The 24,856-nt window shown below is 35.7% G+C and overlaps 1 protein-coding gene across 1 annotated transcript; it reads left to right on the forward strand.

The window, feature by feature from the left end:
• Positions 1-473: 473 nt before the first annotated feature.
• HELRODRAFT_87641 (hypothetical protein) lies at positions 474-23,227 on the forward strand (the record flags this gene model as incomplete). The annotated part of the gene is made up of 4 exons (XM_009028839.1): positions 474-719; positions 950-1,351; positions 22,079-22,243; positions 23,042-23,227. Coding segments are annotated over 4 exons (999 nt in total), but the record flags the coding sequence as incomplete, so codon positions are not given.
• Positions 23,228-24,856: the final 1,629 nt, after the last annotated feature.

The raw sequence follows: 24,856 nt of genomic DNA on the forward strand, positions 1-24,856 counted from the left end.
AGGCCAAATTCATCTTACCAGCATTCAAAAACAATTAGCCACAAGAACTAACCTCCTCGATGATGTTTGTTTCTTCTAAATTCCTATCCCCAATCTTCCAACAGTTAGTTCTCGTCTATTGGAGCTCATTTGCATCTAAACATAATTTGGCTTATGCATGACGCAATTTATTATTCATAAACATATTAATTTTGTTATTTATCGTGAATTTTTAATTTCACATTGAATCAAAATCATTCAATCGATTTCATTTTTTTTTTAAAATTCAACAATTCATTCAACTTAGCTCAATCGTATAAATCTCTTCGTCAATACAACTGGTTGGTTCATCAGTTTATCAATACAACTGCTTCATATTCATCGGTACAACTGCTTCATGTACAATGTTTGTTAATTGTTTGGTGTACATTCTTTGATGATTGTTGATGTTGTTGTTGTTGTTGTTGTTGTAATCAGGTCTGCCGAAGGAGTCACAGTACGTGCTCATCTTCCTCTACACGATGACCTCCGCGCTGGCAGTCCTCGGCAACATCCTCGTCATCGTCGTCTTCTCGTTCGGCAGGAGATGCCGGACCGACTTGCGACCCTTCCTCGTCAACCTGGCCTGCTCCGACCTGGTCATGGCCATCTTCTGCATGCCCTTCACCTTCACCTACACCATGCTGCACGAGTGGATATTTGGAACCTACATGTGCACGCTCGTCCTCTTCTGCCAAATGGTCAGTCCGATTTCCGAGGAGTTATTTGATGCTAATTTTTAAAACTATTGATGTTTTCAGGTAGTGTAACAACAAATTAGATACATCACATTATATTTATTTGCCAACAATAAAAAAACTGCTTTAAATGTAGTTAAAACTGAAATAGAAAATATTCAAAATAATTGTCATTATTATTTTGTAGTTGAACCACTAAAGTAATAATCAGGTTAGCAACTCTCCCCATTCAGTTCGCAGTGCTGGCGAGTGTCGGCACGAGCACCGCGATCGCCGTCGACCGCTTCCTTGTCGTCATCTACCCACTGCAGGCCAGGAATCCGAAACTGCGAGCGAAGATTGCCATCGTTGCCGTCTGGAGCGTCGCCTTCACGTTCTCATCGCCGCAGTTGGTTGTCGGCAGATCCGTGCAGGGCGTCAGCAGCAACTCGACACGAACGGGCTGCTCGGAGATGTGGCCAAACGAAAGCATGCGCTGGGTCTTCAGCTTCTTCGTCCTCATCAGCACCTACCTCTTGCCACTTTCCGCCATCGCCGTCACGTACGGAGTTGTCGCCAGGTGTCTCTGGAGGAGGAAGACGCCGGGCAATGCTGACAACGTGAGGGACCGCATGCAGCTGAACGCCAAGAAAAAGGTTCGTCATCTCTCCTTCTTAAGATTTGCTTTGAATGGTTCGGGAGTGGCGTGGTGATGACGCGGATGATGATGTCAATGACAATGTCGGATAACAATGATGATGATGATGATGACAATAATAATAAAGGCAAAAATTTTATTGATAATAATGAGGATAGCCATAAAATGATAATAAGATGACATTCAAATCACTCACTCACTCACTCACTCACTCATTCACTCACTCACTCACTCACTCACTCGCATGCCTCATGCAATTAAGCACAGCCTCATATATGAACAATAATCATGATTCTAATGGAGCATTGATGATGCTGTCAAGATATTTGTCCTTAGGGCAGTTTTTATCTTTTTCTTTTTATTTATTTATTTGTTTCATATTTGTTGTTGTTTCGTGTGATCACGCCTGTTTTCATATTTTCAGGAATCGTTAACATGCATCCCAACCGTGCGGTTCAATGATTGTCAACAACAATTACATTTCTTATGTAAGAATGAAAAATTTTTTCAATAAAATGAAGTGTATTAAGACAAGTATTTGAAAACGAGCTGAACGGATAAATACCCACCATTCACTGCCACTACACGCGGGCGGCTTACGCGTGGAATCAGTGGGAGAGGAATGAATTAGAAAACTTTTTAAGTGATAAATAATTCTCTACCTCCCCTCCATCTTACTACTCACCATTCCACATCCATCCATTCATTTTTTCATTCATTCATCCATTTATATAATTTTCTATTGTTCCATTTATTTTTTTTTACATCAGTTCATCCACCCATCCATCCATCCATCCATCCACCAATCCTTCAGTTTTCCAATCCATTTAGAAGCAATGAGGTTTACGCCGAGGTCAATTCACGTTATTTCATTTAAACTTAAACTGCTGTATTGTGAATTTGCCTGATATATTATAGATAGGTCTTTGCGTGTGCGTAAGTATGCAAGTATCTATATGTATTTCTATGTGTATCTCTGAGTGTGGGTATGTTTGGCGTGTGTCTGAATGTATATGTTATATGTATGAGTTTGTGCGTGTGCGTGCGTGCAGATGCTTATGTTTCGATGGGTGTGCGTGTGTGCGTGTGCGCGCGTGTCCCTCTGGTATCTGTGTGGTATAATGCAAGTGTGAGTATGATTTTATATGCGGATGTTTTTGCGTGCTGAAGACGCCTGCGTGTGTTTATAAATACCGTTATAACTGGCCGGCCGATGACGGGTTCGTTTAATCCCAGTGGGAAATAGTGGCACGAAATAACTTTTAAACTATCATTTTATTTACAAATCGATAATCAACGTTAATCAATTAATCAATAATCAACGTTAATTGATTTCATTAATAAAAGTTAATGTTCACAAATCATCAAATTAACGTTTAGATTCTATTGCTTTTTGAATAACATTTCACTAACGTTTATCGCAAATACAATAAAAACACAATCAAATATTAAATTTCGCTATCGACACTAACAATCAATCTCTTTCTAATATCAAATATTCAAAAACAACCATTCAATATCTCGCATGTCCTAGATATCTCGCTGTCAGAAGGTTCTAGTCCCTCCACGAACCGTATGCGTTCGTAGCGATACTAGCGCCTCCAGCGGATATATTTGTTATAACAATACCAAACTTCTTCAACGCCAATGTGGAAGCGAACAAATAGAGAGATGCTTCATGTGGTTGTGAATAATTATATATGACGGTCGAATGGGAATGAGTTTTTGTTAGTCTCTCTCTCTCACACAAACACACATACACACTCACACACACACTCACACACACACACACACACACACACACACATATATATATATATATATATATATATATATATATATATAATATATATATATATATTACAATATTCTATAAATTCTACCGAATGTTTGGCGTTAATATATTTGTAGTTCATTTTTTCAATTTTTCACTCTAAAGTTTTTTGGTGAACGTTCATCAATTTATAGAACCGGTAGAATTTATAGAATATTGTAAAAATTATGGTCTATTACCAACATACATACATATATATATATATATATATATATATATATATATATATATATATATATATATATATATATATATATATATAATATATATATATATATAAATATATATACTGTGTGTATATATTATATATTTATGGGATTGCATTAAAAAGCTTGATTGATTATTTAATGGACAAATCAATTGCATCATTTTTTTTTTAATTTTGTTTTGATCCTTTAAAGTGCAGCAAGAATGGAATAAAATGGAACAACATGATTTTCAATGAATTCTTCTAAAGTTGAAAAGTTGAGTTATGATTTGAAGTTACGTCATGATTGAAAGAAAGTAGCATGCAGCAGGGAACGAATGCATGTTGTCCGCCAGGGAGCAGACAGACGCCGTTTCTCCAATCGATGAGAATTTTTGCAAAATAAATTTTAAAAGTTCTTCCCCCGACTTAGAATAACTTTTCAAGCTTTTAATTTTTTTTTAATTTTTTTGAAATCCTGCTCTCAACCTTCAGTACTCACTAAAATAAAACTAATAAAATAGCACCTGAAACGAAGAATGTTGATTCATTAATTTTTCAATTCGTCACCAAATAAGTAGTACAAAAATTTCTGTATACAAAACAATACAATCCAAATTATAGTGTATAAAATGGGGACTCTAGTAAAAATATTTTAACATCAAAAACAATCCTCGCGCGTTGCTCGCGAGACACACTCTCTAGATGATCTCTTAATATTATGTTCTGCAGATTTTTAATACCTTCATTCTCTGCTGGCCTCCCGTTAAAACAAAAACCCGTACAAATCAACTGGTTTGCATAATTGTATTTTAATTTCTTCTTATATACACTTTTACACTCTCTTCCACACTCGCTCTTTTTTTCCTCTCACTTTTTTCTTCTCTGTCTCCCTCACATAGGAAGAGTGAATAACGATAATATTTCTTTAATGGAACCGATATATTTTAATAATAGCTGCATTATTTTTTAAAAACTATAAAACTATCGGTTTGCAGCACCGACAAAATTTTACAATGACGTGCCAAGTTGAATTTGAGTTTATTATCCCAAGTGGCGCTTTTAAACGAAAGCATTGATTGATATTTTTTTAGATTTTTACAAAAAAATTCAAAAGCAATATATTTTATTTTAAATTTTAACTCAATTTCAATTAAAAACTGTAATTTGTAAGGAAAGCGTTAGTAACTAGTTAGTTAGTAAGGAAAGTAAACATAAGCAAACGTAATTCTTCCACATTAAATCGAATTATATTTTTTTTCAAGGTCTTAAAAGTGTTTTATTGCATTTTTGTGTGGAAGTACTTGAAAATTCCTCTCCTATGCTACGTCACTGGTTGCTACAAATAACAAATACATTAATACAGATACAAAATACAAATTTTTATAATTTAAAACAGAAATCAACTTTATGAATATTTTTTAAAATGTTGTGTTAGAAAGTTGAAGATGGTGCAAACATGGCTGAACATCATTTCGCGTGGAGGAACCATCAATGCGACAGGAAAATTTTTTTGAACACGATCAAATTTTTTGTGGTCCAATAATTGCGAAGTTTGGTGATCAGAACGAGAGTTCGATACGTTTTCATGTCAGTTTGTACCCAAAATATGATCTGACGAGGTCACAATTTTAAATGGCATCATTTATAATAAGATTTAACATACGTTGATATGCATGTGCATATGGGTATGTGTGTGTATGTGTGTGTGTGTATGTGTCTGTGTGTCGTATGTGTGAGAGAAATAGAGAGAGAAAGAGAGAGAGAGAGAGAGAAAGAGAGAATGAGTATGTTTGTGTGTGTGTGCGTGTGTGTGTGTGTGTGTGTGTGTGGTGTGTGTGTGTTGTTGTATGGGCAAACATTAATGTAAATACTCAAAAATTTATTGAGGGTGTGTTTTCTAACTAATTACTTTAATTTAGTACGTCTGCATGAAATGTGTACCACTCTGTTACTTCGTATACACTTTGTTTGTGTGTACTGTATTTGATACAACAAAATAACTAAAAAATTTTTTATTTTTCAATAAATAATTACATCGAAATATTTTTTTACCAGCATTTTACTTGATTTTGTTTGAAGGTCATCTAATTTATTTGAGCACTGGAGCCCAAGAGTTTCGCGTACAGACCTGCAAACATTCTTCATTCCTCAGTCAACCTTCAAACGTTAACGTTCGACTTTTCACTTTTAAAAAACAAAGCCACCGTCTGCAACGCTGTAATCTATATTCACAGACAGCTATTGTATAAATTCCTGCATTTCTGGCTTAGTTAGGTTCTTTTGTTTTTGAACAAATTTTTGTCAGTTGAATTTTATTAATCAAGTTTATATCTATGATTTGATTGTCCAAGTAGGTTACAAATTCTTAAAAAGTTTTACTTGGGATATTTTTTATGTAACTTTGTGAAACCTGAAAATATTTTGTTACATTCGTTCAGCTGAACCAGTTGAAATATTTTCCAACTTCCTTGATGGTTTTTCACTGAAGATGGCACAGAATGTAACTGGAAGAATTGTTGAAATTATAAACTTTCGTTTCGTTTTAAAGTTATTACATGGTGGGTTGGTTGGCTGGCTGACTGGCTGTTTGGTTGTTTGGCCGGTTGGTCAGATGGTTGATTGGTCGGTCGGTTGGTTAGTTTGTCTGTTGGTTGATTGGTTGGTTGATCAGTAGGTGTGTTGGTCTGTCTGTATCACATGGTCCACATGCTTCTACATAGATTAGGTTTGGTTGATTGATCACAAATATTTATGATGCACTCCCTCTCTACGCACTGTTAAAAAATAATTGCAAATGAATTATAAATAAGTTGATAAGTTAACAATGAACGTCACAAAGTTACATTACTGTATTATAATTTATTTTAATATGAAAATATATTTATGGTTTAACATGTTTAATAATGTTCATAAGAGTATTGAGATTTTTTTAAACTTTCCCAAAAATTTCGTTCAATTTAGCCAAAAACATCAGACTGCAAATAAAAAGTTGCGGTCTGGTGAGGTTCGAAACATGGCATGAGATCTTTTATGCTAACGTTTTTGTTGACAGGACTGAGACGATGATGTCAAAAAATAAATTATTATTACGGAGACGAATAAAAAAGAGAACAAAATGAAGTTAATTGACATGCAGGCTTGTGAATTTACTTTCCTCTTTTGACCTGCTTCAACTTGTTGATTTGCCGACCCACTTTGGGACTAACTACATTGGATTACTGCAATGGATGTTGTATCATGGTGCTGGTGTAGAAGTTGTAAATAAAGTTCATCGAATCCAAAATGCTGTAATGGTTAAGGTGTTTGATCTTGCTGATGCAGTCCTCGCGTTCGATCGCAAAATGATCCCTCCCCGTCACGTGCATTGTGTGTGGTGCGTGGATTCACGTTAATTTGTGCGTGCCTGTCACTGTGAAACTATTTGAGAAAGAATTAATAATAACGACATTAACTATTATGAAGAGAAAACTAATTAAATTAACCGATATTATTAAGAACATTTTAAAAGCTGTGAACTCACATAACGCTCTGCCACAAGTTTAAATAATGCTTTGGAGTGTAAACTTGTGCGTGTATGTGGCAACAAGACAAGCAAAAAATTGTTTGCTCAATATTATGCACCCTGTTTGCAATATCAATAATTTATTCAATGAATTTTTTATTAGCTCAATTACGTACATATGCGTTTGCAGATATGTGGTTATTTTTATTTCTGGATGGTATGGACGATGCAGAGCAGCAGGAGATAACTCAATGAACGATGGTGCTCGCATGTTGGGAAGGAAACTGCAGCAATCAATCGGACGTGATGATATCACTCGTGTTTCCGCATCCACTCCACCGTCCAGTTCGAAATTGATGCAATGGCAACAAACAATTACATACGTTCAACTGAAATAAACACAAGATAGTTGATGGCTCTTGGTGTAATTATTAAAAAAACCTAACATCATTTAGATAATTTTGATTTATATGAACATGTATGTTCACAAGCTGACGACGAAAAAACGTGCACAGTCATAAAAAAGAAATGCACGTAACAAAATTTCCGGTTAAAAAATGGCGAGGTCACCGGTGAACAACGAGCTCTTGTATTTTATTGAAAATAAATGGATTTTGATAGAAAATGATTCGTTCATTAATAATATTGGTGGATTCTACAGCCACGATGATAATGTCAGTGTAATTAAAGCGTTGCATTTCTACTGTTAAATATTTAAAAGAGAACAAATAATGGGAAAAATATTCAGTGTTTTTAAGCTTCAACATGAATAAAATTCCAAGGGTTAAAAATTTGCTGACATTGAACTTCGAAACAATTATACGTGGATTAATAGAGATATTACTTTAACAAGAGGTGGTTATAGCAACAACACTTGATTCACACAGCTCCGAACTAACAGCTGTAAAAAAAACAAATTAAATTCACTGGTAAAACTACAATGCACGAATGTTTCGAACAAAGAGCAATCTACAAGTCACGTAAACAATGCAACTAATACAAGCAGTTTAAACAAAAAAGTAGGCACAGATATAAGAAATCTGAACACTGTAAATAACACGTTGATTCACAGCGGATCACATCTACCTGGAAGTTTGTGGTCAGACGTCGTATCGTCACCCACTGAAGATGAACAATTCACGCTCGTTTGAATGTTTCGTTGGAGGGAGTGGCAACTGCGAACCTTCCTCCATCAACACCATCAAAACTACGCAATCGTCAACCCAGTTAAAAAACCCACAAAAGTAATAGGCAAAAAGAAGTCATTGATAATTGCAAATTGATGGCTGACAAAATGTAATCAAAAAATCAGTTTTTTCAATGAGCAGTATAAGTAAATTCCATCGGAAAGATAAGGTTGAATTCTTTTCATCCGTTGGAATTAACGTCATCACGTGTTATCCGGTTATTTAAAAATTTTAAATGTCTTCAGAAAAAATTTGGGCAAAGATGAGCAGGAATCAACAATGCTTTGAGTCTGCGCCGACAGTTGGAATGCAGCGAAGATGAAGAATAATGCCGAAAAATATTATCGTCCGTGAGTGGCGCTTCAATCAGGAAAAACTTGATGATGTCGTGCCCAAAATAGTTGGCACAAATTTTGATGATCAACTTGAAGAACAACTGTCACAAAGTTATATTATGCTTGATGATGCGAAATCGGCGAACACTATATATCATTCCATTATTTCTGATAATGTCATACACTTAAATATTAGGAGTTCAACAAATAAAATCGATGAACTGCATGACATTTTAGTGAAATTTTCTTTCAAATTTGATGTCGTTGCGATAAGGGAGGCCTGGTTAAAAAATGAGAGTAGCATTGGGATTGATGACTACCAATTTGTTGGATGAGATCGCTGCGTTAAGCGTGCTGGAGATGTTGGTTTTTATGTGGAGGCTGGAGGTCTGTTCAACGTTATAAAGAATCTAAATGGTATTGGTTGCTGAGATTTTGAAATGTTACCAATTTAAATAATTAGAAGACCATTCTGCAAATAAAGAAAATAAATTTGTCTATTTATTAGGTGACTTTAACATCAACATATCCTCCGTAAACGAAAACAGCAACAAATTGTGTTTTTATGCAACTTACAAAAGAGTTCTCATCAGTTTTTAATGATTATTTCATCTTTAAAAAAGTTCAAGACTAATTAAGTACTTATTATTAAATAAATCTAAAACAAATATTTTGTTTTTGCATGTTGTATGTAAAGGTCCTAAAGTGTGGAATCAAATTTTGCTCTAATAATATGTTTGTGAACTTTATAAAGAAATTAAAATTTTCTGACGTTGAATAACAATGACCGACCGTGATTAATATAGATACAGAGATCTAGTTCTTTCATTTTTACTTGCACCTCGATTGCCATTGTATGTCCCTCATTTCTGTTTATCTTGTAAAACAATGTCCTTCTATGTATTGCTTAAATATATGGATAACTACGTAATGTCTATTCAGTGTTTTTCTGGATAGATGCCAATCATTGTTGCAAATTAACTCGTGAACCATCGTATTAACAACGAATACCTGTTTTGCTAACATAGTAGAGTTTGTTAATTTGCTAACAGCTAACTTGCCTCTCGTGGATTGTTTAGGAAAATTTTTTTGTACACACACGTACACATACACACACTTAAACGTACACACACGTACACACATTTAATTGGGACATCCCATTTCACACGTCACTAAATAGATATGACATCATTATCATCATCATCTTCTTCTTCCTCCTCCTCATCATCACCATTGGGTGCACTGTGACATCGTATGAGGAAGGAGTTCCAAGCGTCTGCATTAGTGATAGTGGAGTTATTTTGAGATGTGATGATTTTCGCACTCGCACGCCAAATTGGGAAGTTGACGGAAAGGCGTTTGAACTGGAAACAAACACGTCATCCAACTACATCAGACGATTTTGATGTTCATTCAATGGAACCAGCACGACGACGATCACAACGAACTGTTGTGAAGAAACATAATATTATACTGCGACATCATATTTGATAGTTATGATGACTGTGATGTGTTGAGGATGACGATGATGACGATAGTGATGACTTCGATGATGATGACTGTGAAGATGATATTGATGATGAAGATGATGAAGATGAGTTAGAGGCAGACAACGAGAACATCTTAATACTGGTAATAAATGTGAGACATGAATGGGCGGACAATGAAAGTTGGACAGTTACGACACGTAGCACGTATCGCGCAACTTCAGGCTGGCGACGATGCTTGTCCAGTTTTGTGTTGTTTTGTCTCGGTGCCTCTTTCTTGCAGCTATACCTGTGTGTATCTGTAGGTGTGTGTGAGTGAGTGTATTGATGTATGTATTTGTAAGTGTATTGGTGTGTGTATGTGTGAGTGTATTGGTGTATGTATGTGTGAGTGTATTGGTGTGTGTATCCGTGAGCGCATTGGTGTGTGTAGTGTGGATCTGTGCGCGAAACATTACGACACAAACCGCACAAAATTAAAAACAACTCAACAAAGTAACACAAAAATGAAGCGAGATTTTACGAAAGAGCCAGGCAAAAACGAGTCCAAACAGAATGTCAGCGCGTGGTTTTACATCATAGAGCCACTCTTTTCATGAGGTCGAAACATAAACTGCTGCATAATGCGTTATGTAAATGTTAGCACATCGTAACACATTACCAACAACACTGGGGTCCCTTAAACCATATGCCAATAACACACACACACATACATAACACACACATGTATATAAATACACACACACCTACACACACACCACACACACACACACACACACACACACACACATTTGATCCAATTGTTTACCCAATGCATACCAATTCAAACTCAATACATCGTCTAATTATATTTGCACATTCACTCATTCATGTAAACTCCATCAAACTTAATATCAACCTCATCATCATCATCTCTCAATCTTTGTGGCCCCAGTCGTCATCATACTAAGAGAATGAAATTAAAACTTCCTACGAATGCTTTCCAGTTTGGCGCACACAACAGTCCTATCATTAAACCATCACCCATCGGGTCGCTATCATCACATCGTTCATTCATCACCTATCATCATTATAGTTCATCAATAGCTGCATATTCACCTCAGCAGCACATAATCATTACATCGTCCCCTGCATCACCACCCTCCCACTGATGAATTGATTGGCACTGTTGTTGTTTGATGTCGGTCGACGTTTTTCTCCTGCATCTTGTTCACATTTTAATTATATGACGATGTATAATTAGTGAACAAAAATGTGGGCTAACGGGTGCGACGAAGAGAATCATATGATATGCGCGATACTCTTGTGCATTACGTTCACCTGATCTGCAGACCACGTGTGCTGTATATTTTATATGTCATATCTTCATATCATCATGGTCTCAAACGCTATTTATTGATGTTGATGAAAGTTGTAAATAAAGCATTAATTTTTATCTTCTCAAACAACTCTACCCTTCCTCCATGCAGATGGATTATGAGCCAACTCAGCTGAGCGCCGCTTGTACGATTCATAAAAACGGCAGCGAGCAGTGCAACAGCCGCACAGCATCTTATTTCTTGAAAGCAGAGCCTTTCTACGTTGCATCACCATTGAGGCATGCGTGTTCGCGCAGAAAATCATTCACGTGCTAATATTAAAGTTGGTTCGCATGAGCGTGTTGCGGGTCTATTTTAGTGCTCCCAAGTCGGATGTTCCTTCCATGATGGAGCACCTTCCATCAAGTTCTACATTCGCTACGTGCTGGTCACGATTTATGAAATATTCTTGGCTGATATTGTTCTCTTGTTAGAATTAACAGTTTGTTTTTCGTTTCAAAAACAGAAAAAAAAGCAAATGATAAAAAAGAAAGCTTACAGAGAATGATACAAAAAATCTGTTGAGACAGTTAGCCTGCTTCTTGTACTGGAGGGCTCCTCTGTGTCTTTGCTTTTATGAATTTAAGCAATGGATGAACACTTATATGGAATAACTTACATATTAATTTACTTTAATATGCATCAATTATTGTAAATTTTTTTATGAAAATTTATTATTCCGGACAAATATTTTTATCTTCATAGGACGTTGTTCTGTTATTTCGCAGTTTGAACTTGCCAGCACCACAACAGGAAGTAATATTTCGTGATGTGAAATTTGTTGTTGAAGTTCCACACCGTTCTCTAGAGATTGCTTGCCAAATCCAAAATAAACTTCTTTTTGGTCAATTCAAATGAAGCAACAATTAATATAGCGCTTCAGAAGTTTGTTGAAATATTTTCATTGTTTACATCAGCGGTGTTTTCCAAAGAATCATTTCAAAAAAACACTGAAAGGTAAAAAATTTTAAACTTTTCTCAAAAGTCAGATGCTCCTATGAGTCGCCTCAAACATTTCTTTGAAAAAAACGTTAAATTTTTGAGTAAGAAACATGCCGCGTTTTAAAAAGTTTTTTCAATATTTTTCAGGAAAATAAATTTTTGTTAAAAGAAATGTTGAAATCATTAGTTTCAAAACAATTTTTTTAATTTAAAAATGAATGTTCATAGTTAACCGGATGGATTCTAAATGAATGGTTTTTGACGGATATTTTAAGAGCATCTCAAAACTAAAATTTTAACAATTTTGCTATCAATATGGAATCTTGCTCGTCATTCAAAGACATTCACCCCAAAAACCAACAAACTGACGGCTTGGCCCGTGATAGTTTGCTTGATTCTGGCAATCCTTTTGCACATGATTCATTCAAGTTGGAAGTCATTTTTAGGAATGCATTTTGGATTGATGTCCAAGATGTGTATAACGAGAAGAGATTAGTTCTAAATGATTCGTTCAATCAATATTCCTACCACAATAAATGGCACATGATGAAGAGATTGCTGAATTAATAGTGATGATAATAATAATGATAATAATTATTATTATTATTATTGTTGTTTTTGTTATTACTATATTAAAGTTAATAATGTTGTTAATAATATTGATGCGAACAAATGCGGCAAGGACTACCAGATGAATGGATGGATGAACAGCAGCAGCAGGTGGGCAGCTGCTGGGCAGGGTTGCTGAGAAGTTGCGTGAATTTTTAAATGTTGCAGGTGCACGTGGAAGTTGTTGGGCAATCAACTTTCACTTGGCATGTTTCCAGTTCCAAAATTTGCACTATGGATGAAGAAATATCTCTCAAAATAAATTAATTTTATTTGCCATAACAAAAATTGAAATCTATCAGACAAAATAAATTTAAAAAATTAAAAAATTAAAATAATAAACAATTGAGTAGAAAAAACAATAGAGTCCAAGAAATTGTTGAATATATTTTGTGTAAAATGCGAAAGAACCGAAAGAACGCAGCAGTTTCAAGTGCATCTCATGAAAGGCTTATGAGGGGGGTAGGCATGTTGAATTGGTGCTTGCCGAGGTTCCGTTTGGCACCTCCCGACATATGTTTGTGCGGTTTAATGTTGTCATAGTCATCATCATCATCATCTTTCGCATCATTGTCATCATCGTGATTGTTGTCAAGACCGTCAAACGCATGTTCACTCAGTTTTCACGATAGGAGCATGCGAGCAGCTGATGTTCCGCTGGTTAGTGAGACGATTGTGAAATTGAAAGCAATAAAAAAAATATTATCTGAAAGTAATAATTTTCATCTTTTTTGAGATAGATTCTTTAATTAATCATTCATTAATTGTACAAATTGGTATAATAATTAAGCTTAATTAATGCTTCAATACGCATTTATCTGTCCGGCCAAAAAATGAATAAAATATTATTTTTAAACCGTTCAAAAACTGAGAAAAATGAATTTAAAATTATGTTAAAAAATGTTTAAAAACTGAAAATTATACATATGTAATGTACTTATGTTGCAATGAGTTCTGGTAGTTGGAGAGCTGTCCTCACACATGAAGATATTTTTTATTCAGTATATCATTGTTGACATCTCACGTTGAGTGAGTGAGTGAGTGAGTGAGTGAGTGAGTGAGTGAGTGAGTGAGTGAGTAAGTGAGTGAGTGAGTGAGTGAGTGAGTGAGTGAGTGAGTGAGTTGAGTGAGTGAGTGAGGTGAGCGAGCGAGCGAGCATACACTCAATGGTTGATCTTTATCTCTATTTTATTTGACACTGTCATTAAATTGATTAATACATCTTGGCAAGTGGCGTAATGGTAAAATTTTGTGTGGCAGTGTCTCTTTTTCGGCTGCAAGAAGAGGTTTGCGACCACCATGGTCAGTTAAAAGTTCGCGGTGCATCTGTAGCAATGTACATGATTTAACAACACTAAGTAAACTTTTCATTGTCCTTTTCAGATTTTATCATCACAACCATCATAGCATCTTCATAGACATCGTCTTCATCGTCATCATCGTCGTCGTCATCATTATCATCATCGAGATCAACATTATTTACACCATTTTTAACAAGCGAAGGAATACAATGTGATGTGTTGTGATGTGACCTCAGCCGATGTCATGTAATTTGCCATCAGTTGGATGTGAGTATGTGTGATACAGCGTTTTGTTTTAGTAATAGTATTTGATATGATATCATAATCGATATGGTATCATAATTGATATGGTATCATAATTGATATGGTATCATAATTGCTATGGTATCATAATTGATATGGTATCATAATTGATATGGTATCATAATTGATACGGTATCATAATTGATACGGTATCATAATTGATATGGTATCATAATTGATATAGTACCATATTTGATACGGTATCATATATTTACGCACGTGAATGGCAAAACATTCCTAAAACCATCGTAAAATATTGCCTAATTATTTTTGCCAGAATTAACATCATTAATAACTTCATGCTCCTCTGAAGAGCTTCAGGAAGACTCATGTAATCAGTCGTAAGTTCCAATGTAATGGCGAATGACCAGTCATAAAAAGATTAATCAAGCAGACCGTGTGTAGAGGTCTGTTGTCATCATTATCATCATCTCAGTCATCATCGTCGTCGTCATCATCTTCTTCTTCATCGTCATCATTTTATTTCTTTTTTTCTTTTCCATTGAGATTTTAGAGTTTTATCATCAATATCTTCGCTGTCTTCTTCATCAACAACATCATCATCGTCATCATCATCACCACTGCCATCATCATTACCCTCAACAACAACAAACATTTTCATCATCATCATCATCTTACTTTATCATATTCCAAAAGAAATCAAAGGTGCAAGCATTTTGTGATTTGTTTCATCATCTGACTCGTTCGAAGCTCTCCAATACATTCCCGTCTCCCTCCCCCCGACAGACAGTCATCTGAATCGTCTGCCGCTCTTTTCATTCTCCTCATCTCTCTTTATCATCCGAATTATATCAAGTTCTTACTAGTTTAATAATTTTGTTTTAATTTTTTCCTAAAAATGTCGGTTCAAGCAGTAACACTGACCTTAATGATCTTAATGATTTGTTGCTTTGTTACTTGCATTTTGTTTGAATGTTTTTGTCGCGTTGGACGTGTGTGGACTTCCTCGCATATCGACTGCTCATTTTTTTGTCCTAACTGATCAGTTAGAGTGCTGCTGATGGGGAAATACATTCAGATGCATCGTGCATACATTCAAAGGTTGGGGGCAAGCTTGGACCAATTCTTTGTTAACAAACCGTCTTTATTTCACTGATGGCCACAAAAAAGAAAACGGTTTCAACCAGTTTATTTTATAATAAAATTCCTTCCTGCTGTGATGCAGACGACCCTGTCTTGGTGTCCTGTTTGTGGTCTGCTGTTTGTGGTGGGTACCCAGCTGAGTGGAGGCGAAACGCCGAAACATGTCTGCCTGCGATTGCTTCAGACTGGTGGGTTCTGACCGCACGATGTTCGTCTGGTTTGAAAGGGTGGGTTCGCATCGGAGGCAACTCACAAAATTACTGAATTCTATTAATTAACAGTTAGTTAAAGATAGGTCTTAATGTGAAATATATTTGTGTGTGTTTGTAAAAATGTACAAGTGTGTGTGTTTGACTGTGTATGTGTGTTTGTTTGTGTTTGTGTGTGTGTTTGTTTCTGTTTGTTTGTGTGTGTTTGTGTGTGTTTAACTGTGCTTGTGTGTTTGGCGTTCAACTTTGATACGTGCGGCTCAAAACAACCAACCAGCTGACGACGATGCAAAGAAATATCATGAAGAATGTTCCAACAAAAAAATTTGAAAAGGGAGTTGAATGTTGATTGATAGTGGTGGTAGATGCTACTGAACGGTTGATAGATGAAATGCATGCATGAAACAATGGGTAATTGTTTGGTGCGGGTGGGGGTGGTGATTATAATGATGATCGTAAGGATGATGACGTCAGAGTCTGCGAATCGGTCATATGTTAACCGATAGTCATTAGTTTATAAAAACATAATTTTTTAAAATTAAAAGAATATCAAGCGATAACTTCACCTCATTTTTTACTTATTTGATGAAAATTAAATTTGTTTCATTTTTACATTTTAATTATTCGTTTGTGAACCAATCACTATCCATCGACTGAGAGGCTCTGAAGATGACGACTGATGTCGAATGATGGTCGTCAGCCCCGCTTGAAGTCTCTCGTAAGTTGAATGGATACAAATTCGCAACGTTCTGTCGTCTTCAAAATTCATTCAAAAAACTAATCAATGCAAGTTGTGGTCAAATTTCCAACCAACTTGCACTTCTACGCGTGCAGTTAAATGGCTGGATTTGTTTCCCGGACAGCTGGACAGCCTGCATGGGAATATTCGTGTTCCTGGCGAGTTGTGCATCACGTTGATCGAGTCGGGAGGGCATTTTCGTTTCAAAAGCACCAAACTTCGTCCAAAATCAAACATTCGACTTAGGCCATTTTTAAAAGCTGACTAGCTGAAAAGTGTACTACTCGCGCAGGCAATCGATTTTTTGGACTGTAGTACATCACAGTACAGTAATCCATACAGCTGTCGAACATTTGAACGGAATCTGCAAAAACAATAATCCATCGACGACGACGATGATGATGATGATGATGATGATGATGATGATGATGATGATGATGATGATCATGATGATGATGATGATCATGATGATGATGATCATGATGATGATGATCATGATGATGATGATGATCATGATGATGATCATGATGATGATCATGATGATGATCATGATGATGATCATGATCGTGATGCAATTAAAACAACACATACGTACAACAAAACACAGAGCAACAGTTCGACACAACGATAATTGCAAAAAACTGCCTCAAACAAAATTTTGAGACAGTTTTTTACTATACATTCACGAAACAAATGTTTGGACAATGGCTACTTATTTCTTTGCAAGATTCAACAGCCTGTGTAGAGTAGGTCTGCCAGGTTTTTCTTCATTAAAACTTCTATTGTTCGTTCGTTTCGTTTGTTTTTATCAAGAAGAACACACGTGATGTATGTACACAGTGATAAATCAAATCCAACATGAATATACGACGATCAGATTAGTCCGCGTTCGAACCTGGTCACATCTGGCTAACTGCACGTCGAGAAGATCTTTGCAAACAATTTAAATGTGCTGAAGGCTTAAAATAACGAATTGTTTTTAAAGGCTTCAAGTTTTGAAAGCCGGAAAGATACAAATGTTGGCTTATTATGGTTGGCAACTGGCTTGGTGAAGAACGCTTTCGATCAAGAAAATGCAAGAAAAATTCATCAGATGCAATCGTAACAGCAACCTCCTCTCATGCTAATGCTGAACGAACATCCTATCCAATTTGTACATTTTTAACTTACAAAAAATTTTGCAATCCTAGCTTGTTATGAATGTTTGTATGTTTGTGCAAACTAACAACCAGCTTTGAAGAACACGAATCTGAAAAAAAAATTGTATACGAACCAGCTGCACACACATTTAAAACGCTCGAAAGTACCAAAAAAGTTTAGGTGGTTCATGCGCCGGAGAGCACTTACTTGCTTGGCGAGTCTGCAGACAGACTGAGTTCAGTGCGTGCCAAACATTTAATAACAACATCAACAACAACATCATCATCATCATAATCAACATTCACAACAACAACATCATTTACAACAACAACAACATCATCATAATCAACATTCTCAACAACAACATCACTTACAACATCAACAACAACAATAACAACATCATCATAATCAACATTCACAACAACAACATCATTTACAACATCAACAACAACAACAACATCATCATAATCAACATTCACAACAACAACATCATTTACAACATCAACAACAACAACAACATCATCATAATCAACATTCACAACAGCAACATCAAACACAACATCAAAAACAACAACATCATCATCATAATCAACATTCACAATAGCAACATCATTTACAACAACATTTACAACATCAGAAACAACATTTGCAACATCAACAACAACATTTACAACATCAACAACAACATTCACAACAAAGCATGCCATCAACAGCCAGCAACTAACGCAACAACCGCATTCTGCTGATGTAGCAAGTGTCAAACAGCAACAACAACAACAAAAACAACGTACAAGTGCTGCTAACAACAATGCAATCATGTTGTGATGTGCTCGCACTGGATGGATGGATGGATGGATGGATGGATGGAAGGATGGATGGATGGATGGATGGATGGATGGATGGATGGATGGATGGATGGATGGATGGATGGATGGATGGATGGATGGATGGATGGATGGATGGATGGATGGATGGATGGATGGATGGATGGATGGATGGATGGATGGATGGATGGATGGATGGATGGATGGATGGATGGATGGATGGATGGATGGATGGATGTGGATGGATGGATGGATGGATGGATGGATGGATGGATGGATGGATGGATGGATGGATGGATGGATGGATGGATGGATGGATGGATGGATGGATGAGTATAATGATCCCTTGAAAAACAACTTAATCATTTTATTCATCGTTTTGCTTATTTATCTCCATTGTAATCACAAACGTTTCGTCACGTCTCACAATCGTTAGAAACGCCTGCCTGCCATCCACCACCTCCAGTCCCATCTTCGTCATCATCATCTCCATCATTATCATCCTCATCATCGTCATCATCATCGTCGTCATCATCGTCATCATTATCCTCATCATCATCCTCTTCATCATCGTCGTCGTTATGAGTAAAAATGTTCAGTTAAATCGTAGCAGAGAATTTCATTTTCGTTTTTTGTTTACGAAATCTCGCAAGGAGGTCCAGGTCCGTACATCATCATCAATCTTTCGAAATGTTTTACTACACATTCACAACTAGCATTCAATCAAAAGCATTTATAAAAAACCCAACAAACAAACAAACAATCACTTGAACGAATTTCTCGAACCCACCAACCACCACACTGGACACATTTTCACGATTGAACCTGGCTCACTTAGCAACAAAAAACATTTCTGAATTTTTACACACACTTGACTTGTTAGCCGGCACCTTGTGGAAGATTAATGGAGATGATATAGGGCAGTAGAGGTAATGTAAGAATTAAAATAGATTATGTATGATGAATATGGATGATATATGATAAAAAAAGATGATATGGTGAGTACAGATGATATACGGTGAATATGAATGATACATAATGAATATGGATAATATATGATGAATATGGATGATATATAATGAATATTTATGATATATGATGAATATGGATGATATATAATGAATATTTATGATATATGATGAATATGGATAATATATAATGAATATTTATGATATATAATGAGTATGGATGATATATGATAAATATAATGGATAAAAATGAAATACCGTAACATTTATCTTTTTGTTATCCTCGTCATCTGCAGGATGTCATAATTAAAAAATGTTAATTCAAAATGATTCTTCGGCAGTCTTTTAAGATTTTTAAAAAATGATTTAATAAATGGCAGAAGAGCAACGTTTTGCAACTTTTGGCACAGCGGGGTTTCGTGTACATGACATATGGATTTAGAATTTGAAGCATGACACCAAACACACAATTTACATTAAAACCCCAGCCACACGATAATTTGACTACAGATTTCAATTTTTATAAAAAATTATAGAAACAAAAAAAAAAGGTTATACTACGAGTAAGACACGCAAACAATCACATGTCAACAACTATACATATAAACATACAAACAATCAACATACAAACATGCAAACAAACAAAAACACATACATACAAACAAACAAACATACAAATTTATTAGACAGTACCACTCGACTGAAACAGCATTATTGCAGGTCCATTCTGAACTTTGTATGGCAATGGATCAACAAAAGATATCACTCCTTACGTTTTTGGATATGAGTTCCGCTTTTGACTGCGTTGATCACAGAATTCTTCTTGATAGGTTGCATTGTAACTTTGGTATTTCTGGTGTGGTTTTGGAGTGGATGGAGTCATATCTAGTTGGTAGAACTCAGCAGATTTCGTTTGGTGGAAAATTATCTGATATTACCACAGTTATTTTTGGTGTTCCTCAGGGGTCAGTTCTTGGACCATTGCTATTTCTCTTATATACGTCTGAGGTCTTTAAGGTTATTGAATCATTCGGCTTCTCGAGTCATGCCTTTGCAGATGATATTCAGATAATAGTCAGTGGTTCACCTAGCTCATTTCAGGCGGAGCTGGATAAACTGGTGGACTGTCTGTTGGCGGTTAATTTATGGATGTCGAAAAATGGCTTAAGGTTGAATCAAAATAAAACTAAATTGTTGCCTGTTGGAACATGGCAACAGCTGTCCAGATTAGATGCTGATTCAATTTTTGTCAATGACGTGGTAATTCCATTCTGTGATAAGGCAAAGAATTTGGGTGTCATATTTGATTCAAACTTGTCGATGAAACAGCACTTCAAAATGCTCTCTAGAGATTGTATGCTACAGATTAGAAGGATTAACCAAATTCGCAATTCATTGGACGTTTCCACACTGCAGACTTTGGCTCATGCATTTGTCCATTCGCGAATTGATTACTGTAATAGTTTGTTTTATGGATTACCCCTGAGGTCTACTGCGATATTGCAGTTTCTACAGAATCGTATGGCAAAAGTAGTGGTTGGTGGTTTACGGTATGATCACGTGACGCCCATAATCAAAAGTTTGCATTGGTTGACAGTTGATAAAAGAATAATCTACAAGATATCAGTCTTGTTGCATAAATCAATGAATGGCCTGACACCAGCATACTTACAGGATAAATTTAAAAGGTACTCAGTAGATTCTTATGGGTCTGGTCTAAGATCGTTTTCTGCGAATCTGTTAAAAGTTCCGACTGCCAATCTATGTATTGGTGCACGCAGTATTGCGGTTTCTGGACCAACTGTCTGGAACAGCCTTCCCGTCCATCTCAGAGATCCAGGATTGTCCATTACTCGCTTTAAAAAAGAACTTAAAACATTTTTGTTTTCTTATGAGAGATGATGTATGTATGTGTGTGTGTGTGTGTGTGGGTGGGTTTGTGTGTGTGTGTGTGTGTGTGTGTATGTGTGTGTGTGTGTGTGTATATATTTAATTTCTTTATTTCTTTTGATTTAAAAACGGTTTTATTGTCTTGCCAATTGATGCTTGTTTTTTTTATTAGATAGTCATCTTATATATCGGTTGTTTCTATTTATTGTTTTTCATTTCTGACTTTACGTATTATTATGTATTATCATCTACCGTCGGATTATTGATTTATCCATATTTCATGTTGTGTTTAACGTTGAGTTCGCTTTTGAATTTTATTAATTGGCGTTACATAAACTCTTGTTATGATATATATATGTGTGTGTGTGTGTGTGTGTGTGTGTGTGTGTGTGTGTGTGTGTGTGTGTGTGTGTGTGTGTGTGTGTGTGTGTGTGTGTTAAGAGTCTTTTCCATAATAGCTGATTTATATATGTGTCTTTTTTCTTCACTTGATTTCAAAATGGTTTGATTGTCATGACAGTTGATTTTTATTTTTGATATTTGTTTATCACCTTATATCAATTGTCTCTGTTTTTTGTGTTTCGTCTTGGGTATTTGATTTTGCTTATTATTATGTATTATCCTTTAACTATTGATTTTTGATATGTTTAATGTGCGAGAGCGCTTTTGAATTTTATCTAATTAGTGCTATATAAATTATTGATATTGATATTGAAACAAACATACAAATTTATATGCATACAAATAAACAAACAAACATAAAACATACATACATACAAACATATATATACAAACAAACAAAGGTGGTGAAGATGTTGTTGGTGGTGGTGACATTGTTTGGTGTCTGCTGGCTGCCCCTTCACCTCTTCAACCTCATCATCGACTTCATGCCAGAACTCAACAACGAGAACAAACCTGAAGCCAGCATGATCGGGACTGCCATCTACACCTCGGTATGTAAGTCGCTGGTTGAATGGTTAGCTGGTTGGTTGGATGGCTGGCGGTTGGTTGGTTGGTTGATTGGTTGGTTGGTTGGTTGGTTGGTTGGTTGGTTGGTTGGTTGGTCGGTCGGTCGGTCGGTCGGTCGGTTGGTTGGTTGGTCGGTCGGTCGGTTGGTTGGTTGGTTATTCATAAATAAATAAGGCAAGTTAATAATAAAATAGTGATAATAAATAGATGTAAGAAATGAATAAAAGACGATTAAGACGACGATTACATAAAAACCATCATACATTAAGATTAAACTAAGTGACGTTTGAAAGATTTAAAGAACGTATAAAAAATGTTGTGCATGCGTGTGTACCTGTGTGTGCGTGTGTGTGTCTGTGCATGTGTGTCCGTGCGTGTGTGTGTGTGTGTGGGTGTGGCTGTGTTTTTGATGTGTGTACATGGTTTATTGTCTGTATGTCTTACTGCATTACTTATTCTCCCATTAACAATCAACTTTTTTGGCTCATTCACCCTCTCTGGGCAATAAAAACCGTTTTATATTCTCCATCCATCGAAGTCGCTTGCTGTATGTCTGTGTGTGCGTGTGTGTGTTTGTCCGTGTGTGTGCGTGTTTACAACTGCTGTACATTTGTACATTTATGTAAACCGATGCAAACACTAATAATAGAAAAAATGTATTGCATATATATATGTATATATATATAGAAAATTTACAAGCAAGTATGTGTCCACATGTAATTTGCACTTTATCTTGTAAGAATATAAATTCTCCTAGCAATAATGATATTAATATAACATAATGCCCATCCCCTCAGGTACACTGGCTGGCCATGTCCAACAGTTTCGTTAATCCAATCATTTATGGCTTCCTTAATGACAATTTTAGGGTAGGTTTGTGTGTGTGTGTGTGTGTGTTTATGTGTGTGTGTGTATGTTTATGTGTGTGTGTATGTGTGTGTGTCTATGTGTCTGTGTGCGTCTGTTTGATAATGTTTGTATAAAGTTTCATTCTGGCTAGAGTTTAAAATTTGTTCAAATCGAAACTGAGAATGATTTCTTTACAAATGTCTGAATTGATTCTCCAAAGGTCTGAAGCAGACATGTGCGTGTTGACCTACGCATCAGCTAGATTGCACATGATAGGCTGCCTTCTCTTGCAGTTGATCCCTGTTAGTGCAACACTTGGCAGTAGAATTAGGCACTTTGACAATGCCACCACCAACATGCCGTCCATAACATTATGATAGATTTTATCCTCGTCAAACTTCGAACGCTGATCAACTTTCATTTTTAACCATCCAAATTATGTTCACTATCGTTATCACTTCGACCCTCTTCATCAACAACATCATCATCGTCATTATCATCATATTATTGATTTATTATCATTACATTTCCGATTAGTCACCAACATCACCATGATACCGAAGATTATGAATGCTCTTAAAATGAAATGGTTCTGTGTTTGTAGTGAATTGTGATATTCTTCTTATAATGTTATCAACATTTTTCCGCTTTCAGCATTCAATCATTTTCTTCTTTTTTTTTAATTTTCTTCTTCTGCTGTGTGTCTTTTTTGGTTTCCTGCAGAACAAGTCATAACTTGAACATGAATGCACTGCATGCAAATGAAATTGAATGCTTAAATGCTTGCAAATTATTTTATTTAACCAAAAAAATATACTATTGATTTTTTAGCAATTTGTTGGTGTTAGTGTGCATCAGTTGTGCTGGCTTCAGATGATTCCATGTTTGTTGTTTCGATTCTTCTGAACCTAGGAAGAATGTGATAGACCTTTAACCTTTAAAGAGAGCATTGACTGAAAGGATGTTTTGGCTTTCGGGACCAGACAATGATGGAACTGTCGTTTAATCTCAAACAAAATCCGCAGCCACGTTCTCTTATTCTTCTGTTTTGTTAATTTCTTCTGCCATTTCTCTTTGCGAAATGAAGTTCTGTGAAAATATAATAAGACAAGGACTCAAACAATCCCACAAAAGTGACTGCAAGATTTTATATTATTATTATTATTATTATTATTATTAATTTGTTTTGTATTCAGTTCTTGTGGGAGATATATTTTTCTAGATAATGAGCGGCGCTGTTGTTTGTTTGTTCGTTCGTTCGTTCCTTCGTTCGTTTGTTTGTTTTTTTGCTTGTTATTAATGTGCTTTTGATCCAACAATTCGTTTGATGATAATTTATACGCTGCTTCTTTGCTGTCTTATCATCGCACTTTGTTATGCGAAATGAAAATCTTCTTTCTTTCCCATCTTTTTTGTATGCGTGCAGGTGCGTACAGACATGAGATCATTGGTGAAAAGTTTGTATGAAACAAGTTAACTTTCAGTGCATTTAGTTGTTATTAATAGAAAGATTTAGTCGGTATGTTGTATTTATATTTCACCATCGTCTTTAAATATTATTTGAACGAAAAGTAGAAACCCTCATTTGAATAATATGCCACAATTCTGCGATAAATGTTGATGATAAACTATTAAAAGATGACTGATACGATAAACTTTCAAGGCTATTTAAATTTTTAAAAAACCTTAAAAACACAACCCCTCAGTTTATTTTAAAAATTCACTCAAGCGATGTTCACTTTTTGAAACTAAAGAATAGCTAC

Source organism: Helobdella robusta (genome assembly GCF_000326865.2).
Source record: "Helobdella robusta unplaced genomic scaffold HELROscaffold_59, whole genome shotgun sequence".
Classification (NCBI taxonomy): Eukaryota; Metazoa; Annelida; class Clitellata; order Rhynchobdellida; family Glossiphoniidae; genus Helobdella; species Helobdella robusta.